Genomic DNA, 8,259 nt, shown 5'->3' on the forward strand with positions numbered 1-8,259 from the left:
TATTACAAACCTTTAACACTGATCAGCTGGAACATCGCGGGGCTTCGGTCAAAGGCTAAAAATACAAAATGGTTGGAATTTATATCCACCTATGATGTTATTTGTTTACAGGAAACCTGATCTAAGGACTCATTCCATCTGGATGGGTATTACTCCGCATTCCAACAAGCAACCCCCTCTTTAGCGGTTAGGTCAAGCGGGGGACTTATGGTTCTCGTCTCACTGCAACTTCCTAAAGTGGAGGCGTCCTTGATCTGGTCTTCTGCATATTTAATGGTCTGAGGGGAACAAGGCTCTCTTGCTAATACATTTTTACAATAATACTCCATGTGATCTCTTGAAGGGAAGTCTTGAGGAGTTAACAGATTTCCTTTATTCTCTTGAAAAGCTCCAGGACAGTGAGTTAGCCATGATTTGGGTAGGAGACTTTAATGTGTCATTATGCAACCAGGAAGATTCACATGTGTGTGGTGTTTTTATAGAGGGTGATGTCTACTTATTTTATTCATACAAACCAAGGCGAAGCTTTAAATACTCTTATTTACAAATTTGATCTTGTGTATGCAAGGGAGAGGGCTGCCACATATATTCAAAAGATACCTACCTATACGGGGAACTCCAAAGGAAGCATTATTGATTTTATCTACATTCGTTTTTCAGATTTCTACTTAATTTCGGATTTTAAGATAATACCACCTTGTGCTAGTGATCATAACCCCTTATGTATTAATTTAGCTTTTAACAATAGCTCGGTTCCAACTAGCAGAGAATGTAGGGTTAAATCTGTTTTCAATAAGAATTTTGGCCTCTGCATTAAAATGGGAAAGGGTAGATTCAAAAACTTTTCATAAGGAAATTATTGAACAAAATTTGATTGGATCATCATGTTTGTCGCCACAGCCAACTTATGCTCATCTTGTATATGAATTTGAACATTTAAGTCATGCTATTTCTGAGGCATTGGTGAGTAGCAGGTCTATTCAGGGACCTAAGCCCCATCGAGGGTTCAATTCTACTTGTACAGCAGCCCACAAAGATTTAAAATTAGCCACCCCGTTTCGTCGGGAATCAGTCAGACTGGCAATAGGGTCAATAGAAGGCAGCTCTGGCGGGAAGAAGAACTGAGATTAGAACTAGAGCACGGGAAGAACTTCTGGCAGCTACTGAGCTGAAGGGCTCTACACAATTCTGGAAAGTAGTAAACCACCCCTATTTTTTGGAACTTGTCAATAAAGAGGATGACTGTCTGATACCTGAAGTGGTTTGGGTGAAACATTTTACAATGGTTTTCCAGCCTGGAAATGATCCCCAACCTGAAGTGGAGAAGTGTGGCTCAATGGTTAGAGCGGCAGACCCTGAAGCAGAGATCTGGCTCAAGACCAGGGTTCAAGTCCCGCTTCGGCAGGTCTTGGGCTCAATTCCCCTTGACCAGATAATTCTCGCCTCGGTGCCTAATCTAATTCATGTGTCCCACTCTGCAACTCTGGGCAATAGCTTGCTTAATCTCCACAACGGCCCCAACAGCGCTTGGATGCCTGGCTTCACCCTGGGGGTGCTCCGGAGTGGGCGCCTCACAGGGAAAAGCCAGGAGGGGTTCCATAGCGGTATGAGTACAGCGCCTTGAGACCCTAACGGGTGAGTAGTGCGCTATACAAGTGCTAATTTACATTTACAAAGGGGGGACAGCAGTAATTTGAATTCTGTAGCGCCTAATCTGAATATGCTTGACTTATCCTTTGAGATACATGAGGTAATTACAGATATTAAACAACTGAGATCAGGGAAAGCACTTGTCCCCGATGGGGTCCCGGTTGATCTTTTCAAATCTATGCCGGACCTCTGGGGCCCATTAGTTACAAATGTATTGAGAAGCGTAGTAAAAAGTAATATTCCTTCTTCAAGGAAAACAGAAATAATTGTTCCTATTTTTAAAAAGGGTAACAGGCATGATCCAACCTACTATAGGCCAATTTCCCTCATAGACTCTACGGCTAAGATCCTGGGGAGTGAAATTTTGACACGGCTTGCGGACTGGGTGGGAAAGACCAAAATTCTTTCCCCAATCCAATATGGTTTTAGACCTGGCTTAGGTACAGTGGACCAAGCTTTAAACTTGCACCTCATCCTTAGTAAATATGTTACCGCCAGGAGAGAATCTATTCACCTAGCTTTTATCGATTTATCTAGTGCTTTTGACTTGGTGAATAGAGAGAAGCTCTGGTGAATTATGGAATCATTGAGGGTTGATCAGAACCTGCTTGATTTAATTCAACGTTTGTATACAGATTTTACGATTTCAGTTCAGTATGGCCAGTATGGTGAGAGGTCCTCTCCCTTTCCATTTATGTGAGGAAATAGACAGGGTTGTATCCTAGCACCATTTTTATTTTTGCTATATATCAATGGCCTTTATGGATTTTTAGTAAAAAATGGTAACGATTTCCCCAGGATGGGATTAAGACAGCTTCGAGTTCTCCTGTATGCCGATGATGCGGTTTTGATCGCTCGTACAGCTAGTGGCCTTCAAAACTTACTGGATCTTTTCTTTTTTTTTTTTTTACCTTTTATGCAGGAACTAGACTTGAAAGTTAATTTTACAAAGACGTATGTTATGACTTGTGGCCCCCGAAATACACGAACTAAACATCTCACTATGGGCGGAAATATCTTAAACAAAGTGAAAGATTTCTGCTATTTAGGTTTGCATTTAAGCTCTTCCTTGTCATGGAACTCCCATCTCAGCTTTAAGACTCAACAAATGGTGAGAAACCTGGAAGTGATTTTTCGTTTCGCCTGTAAATTGGGACATAGACCAGTCCATCAGATCATCACGCTTAATAAGTCTAAATGTGTAACAGCAGCCACCTACGGGGCTGGCTTGTGGGGCTATACCAAATCCATTCTCCTACAATTTGCTTTGAATATATTTCTGCATAGGTTATTACTGGTACCCAAGAATGTAGCAAACATTATCTGACATGAGGAATTGGGAGTACGGCACATTAAGGACTTGATTGGTGTCGCCCCACTTTTGTTGTGGCTAAAAGTCTGGTCAAATCCTGCGGCTAGTTTGGTACAAGACTGCTTGACCAACTGTATTCAATAAGCTAATTTTAATAGAATTCCATGGCTTATATGTTTGCAAAATTCCTTTTGGAACTTAGGGCTGGAGAATATATTCACCAACCCGGGGTCCCTGCCTACTAATACTAAGGAATTGGTTAAAACTCGATATATGGAGCAGACCTCGGAACTTAGATATCGGGGGCAGTAAAACTGAAAACATTCAATTCTTATGTTCCAATTTCAACTGAACTATATCTAACCTGGTTCCCGAGTGCTTCATCATATTCCCTTCTTGCCTTATTCAGATTAAATCTGATACATTTTAGAGTGGCTTTCCCAAAGAAATGTACCTGGCAGAAAACGCTCTTGCACTGTCCTTGTGACAATTTTTCCAAGCAAAGCACAGGTCACTTTCTCTTATTCTGTTCACTTTACTCTGCTCCCAGACATGTTTTTATACTGCCAGTCTTGCACAAATTGCAAACCACTTCTCACAAGGAAGCACTGATAAGCGTCCAAAGACTTTAATCAATACAAATGTGTCATTGTGTTCTAAATTTTATTAGATCTGCTATTGCCATTAGGAATTGATACAAACTGGTGGAAGTAGCTGTATATTAATACAACCTGGAAGTATACAATTTTATCTTGATACTGAGATATTTATGATATGTAAATTACTGCATTTCACATATTTGGGCTGATGGAAATATTGATAAAAGGTACTGTAAATAGTTCTGTAATCCTGTTTGTGAATTTTTTTCGATATTATTGTTTTAATCTATTTGCATTGCGTTTTAATTATTTAAAATTTTTAGATATAAATGTATCTGTACTTTTATGGCATATCTCCGAATAAAGAACTTTGACTGACTGACTCGATTAAATAAATTTTTTACCTATGATCGTACAATTTGGACGAGTTTATGGGTCAAGCGTATTACTTTTAGGCTGAGTAGATTATTTAAGTCACTAGACCTATCGGTCTAGTAATATCTTTATGATTTTGAGGCCTGTATAACTGTTTGTTTACATCTAACAATGACAATAAAATAAGGGATGATATAACCAAAGTCCATCCCTACAGATCTCGCATGTTTCCCCGTACATATGCCTGCTCAGAACTATAAACTTTAAACAAAAAACATCTAGAATGGACATCCCAGTGCAGTAATCAGCTAAATATAATATGCTTATATTATGCTTGATGCTTATTCTTTTTGAGTGGTACTGCAAGGGAGTTACAGCTGAGATGTGAAGTGTGAGACTTTAAAGGACGGTTCTAAACATAACTGCACTATGTACCATCTGGGTATTACTTAAAAAAAAAAAAAAAATCGATATTCTGAAGCACTTTTTTTTATCTTAAACCTTTTAGCGCACTCTGTAGCAGCCTGTCTTATACTGTGTGTAGTGCAAGTTAAAAAAAAAGACTTACATATTCACAGCCCTTTCTGTCACAGAACAGGACGGTGTCGCACTAAACATACAGAAGGCAGTATTCTCCACTGCATAAACCAGTATTCAATTATATGGCTCTCTGGTTACAGTCAGAAGCTTCTATATTAAGTTGCATTTATTTTCCATTTAAGCTGTGGCTTATTTAATTTTTTTAGCCACAACTTTGGCCCCATCCCTACGCTCACTCACCCCATCTCCTCTGCCTAGATCATCAAAGTTCACATACTTTTTGGATTGCTCGTGCAAGCACTCTGACCTGTTCTAAGTATTGTGGGCTTTTAACCACACCCACCTCACGGGCATCACTTTCATTCATTCATGGGCTTGCCTTTCAAAAATCTCTTGATGTCATTGGTAAATGCTTTACACGTTTGTCCCGCCTTCAGGCGAATGGTTACCGCCTTGGACACCGACCCTGTTACAGGGATAATTGCATGATTGCCGATATACTTCAGTGTAGGAGAACTACTTCTTTCTTTTCTTTGCGCTCCGTGGCTGCCATGTTGCACAGAGCGCAAACTCAATCGGCTGTATCGTTTTTACATTATATGCACTCTGATCTGCTTAGAACACGATCTGCAGCAGGCATATTAACCCTGAGCACTACCTTACGGTGACTCAAAGCTTCCACTAGACAAAAATACGTTCTCTCTCCAGAAAGAACTTAATTCAGAGTTATTTTTAACATTTTTACATTACATGCACTTTTTGATTTGCCTAGTACACGTTCTTTGCAGCGGGCATATTAACCCTGTGTGCTACCTTATGATGACTCCAAGCTTCTACTAGACAAAAGTATGTTTTTTGGCAACCATGGCGCTCAGAGCACGAACTCGATTAGCGGTATCCTTTTTACATTATATACACTCTGATCTGCTTAGTACACGTTCTTTGCAGAAGGCATACTAACCCTTTGCGCTTCTTTTTGAGTACTCCAAGCTTCCACTAAACAAAAGTACGAACAAATATCACCAAAGTTATTTTGACATTTTTATATTCTATGCACTTTGTGTTTTGCCTAGCACACGTTCATTGCAGCAGGTACATTAACCCTCTGTGCCACTTTATAATGAGTCCAAGCTTCCATTAGACAAGAGTATATTCTCTCTCCAGAAAGAACATTAACCCTCTACGCTACCTTATAATGAGTCTAAACTTCCACTAGACAAAAGTACGTTCTCTCTCCAAAAAGAACATTAATCGCCAGAGCTATTATTATATTTTTACATTATATGCACTCTGATCTGCTTAGTACACGTTCTTTGCAGCACACATATTCATCCTGGGACTTGTAGTTTTATTTTTATAATGCGATACAAGCTGGAAACCAGCCCTTGGAGTAGTATTCGTAGAGTTGTCTAGGTCCCAAGTTCGATGCACGATTCGCTCATTTAGTTTATGTTTCAGCTTTGCATTCTGGGACTTGTAGTTTTATTTTTATAAAGTGATACAAAACAGAAACCTGACTAGAAGAACTACACACGTCTGCCATTCCACGTGACTACTCTATGACAATCTACTCCACTCTACTCTTTGCAACACTCTGTACACTCCACGCCACTCTATGCCATTCCACGCCAATCCATAACACTTTGCACCACTCTCCTGTACGCCACTAACTTTTAGCCATGCTGATGACCAACATGGCTAAAACATATTGGTAAAGCCAATAGCTCTTGGGCAGGCGCAACCTACTGGATTTGCCAGTACTTTTCTTGTGTGTGCCCCTTTCTCGGAGTATGTCCAAAGTACTTATATCTTTCCACTGCTCACGTTTGGGAGCTATTTTTTAAGCATTCTATGGGAGTGCCTGTGCCGCTCATGTGCCTCTTTCCTCAAGCAATCCTTGCCTCACTCCCTCTCAGCTGCACTTGTGTTGCCCTCTCTAGCCTGTGAGCTTCTGTGCCACCACATCCTTCTGACTCTTAGTTCTACCCTCCACTAATGCTCATATTGCACTCGATTGCCCACGAGCTTCTGCACTCTCCACATGCTCTTAACTTTCAGTCTTTCATGTGCCTCTAACTCACACTCCCCTCAGTCTGCACCCTGTGCTTCTGTCACCCACACCCCTCCTCCCCACTGTTTCCCCTTGCCAGACCCTGCTTCTCTATTAACAGTATAAAAATAATTAAAACACCACTGAAGAGGGTGCACCATTTTGTAGGTGCGTGCGTGTAAAGCAACATGCACACACCTCTCTCTCTCTATATATATATATACACACACACGCACATCAGGCGCAGCCAGTCCTTTAGGGCGGAGGCGCCACGCTCCCCCACCTTTTGCCACTCATGAAGAGTGTCTGTCAGGCTGAACAAAGGTTAGCCTGACAGGCACTCTTCATTTTCAGCTCAGACAGCCAGGAGTGAGACATGCGCGATTTGCGCAGACTCCTGGCTGCCTGAGTTGAACTTTGCTGGGCTGAGGAGGTCACAGCTCCTATGGGCGTGACCTCCTTGGCTCAGCAAAGGTGCCTCGAGGCCCTCTCCTGGGTGACGAGGAAAGCGTCACCCATTGACTTCGACCTGGGCACTTCAGGTTGAAGCCCTGAAGCGCCCAGGGTGAGTGTCAATCAGTGACACGTTGTCACAGAGTGGGGTGGGGTCAGCAGTCTCACTGACCCCATCCCACTCTGTGAGGAGGCTGGGACTGCTGCCCGTAAGGTCAGCCAGTGAGGGAGGGCAGCAGTCCCAACCCTCCTGGGACCTGGAGGCTGAAGGTACGTGTGTGTGTGTGTGTATGATTTTTTTAAATGAATGTTTGGTGCGTACGTGCATGTTTGAATGTTATGAGTGTTAATGGATGTGCGTGCGTGTGTGTGTGAAAGAATGAGTGTGTGTGTGATGTTTTAAAATGAATGTTTGGTGCATGCACGTTTGAATGTTATGAATGTTGTTAATGGATGTGCGTGCGTGTCTGTGTGTGAAAGAATGAGTTAGTGAGCGTGTGTGTGCGTGCTTCCCGCCCTCCCCCGCCTTCCTAAAGCTGCCTGCCGCCACTGACACACACACACTGCCCATGCTATACAGTATCTACTTCAGAAAGGATATTGGAAAAGAAAAATTGTCTCTAAAGTAAAACCTATGGGCTTTGCCAATGCTTGCCTGCACTCTGGAGCCTTCCTCTAATTGAAAGTCCCTTTCACATTGTTCTCAGCTAGGACACGTTTCTCGAGCACCCTCGTATATATACTCACCCGTAACATTAGGTCTGTAATAAAAAAAAAATGCTGAACGGCCAGAGTTGACACTCACCTCTTACATTTCGGATGAGAGTCGCCATATTGGCAAATCCTCGGAGCGACCGGAACCCAGGCGTGTGTCACTCAGTGAAAATGAACCCAGCCGGAAAAAGGGCAGTGCAAAAGGCAACAGCGAAAAAGGAGACCACGTTGAGGGACGTAACGCCCCAGCGTAACGCACAACAAAAAAATGTTTAAAAAAACCACAAGAAGATGTACAAAGGAAGCGGAAGGACTAACTCTCTATATCACCAGTACATCCGGACATGTTTGTGAGGAACCTGGGCGGCGGCGGGAAGGTGAACCGGTTTGCTGCTAGTTTCAAGCGGAAATTAAAGCCATTCAACTCCGCTTACTCCCGACTTTGCCGTAACATGTCTATTTAAAACACAACCAACGACAAACAAAAAACCCAGGGAATTTACCGAATAACTACAAATAATTTAATCTTTGCAATTTATGTAGAAATACCTGTGTATAATACCGTG

General features: G+C 42.1%; 1 protein-coding gene across 2 annotated transcripts in view; it reads right to left on the minus strand.

The window, feature by feature from the left end:
* MRPL1 (mitochondrial ribosomal protein L1) overlaps nt 1-8,054 on the minus strand; it is a 772,839-nt gene extending 764,785 nt beyond the window's left edge. The window contains exon 1 of one of the 2 annotated variants that reach the window (XM_069236801.1): nt 7,785-8,054. In XM_069236801.1, coding sequence (XP_069092902.1) covers nt 7,785-7,812 — 28 coding nt within the window. In that variant the 5' untranslated portion in view covers nt 7,813-8,054. The remainder of the gene's footprint in view (nt 1-7,784) is intronic. The other variant, XM_069236802.1, reaches the window with a different exon arrangement.
* Between the last annotated feature and the right edge of the window lie 205 nt (nt 8,055-8,259).

Source organism: Pleurodeles waltl, chromosome 1_2 (genome assembly GCF_031143425.1).
Source record: "Pleurodeles waltl isolate 20211129_DDA chromosome 1_2, aPleWal1.hap1.20221129, whole genome shotgun sequence".
Taxonomy (NCBI): domain Eukaryota; kingdom Metazoa; phylum Chordata; class Amphibia; order Caudata; family Salamandridae; genus Pleurodeles; species Pleurodeles waltl.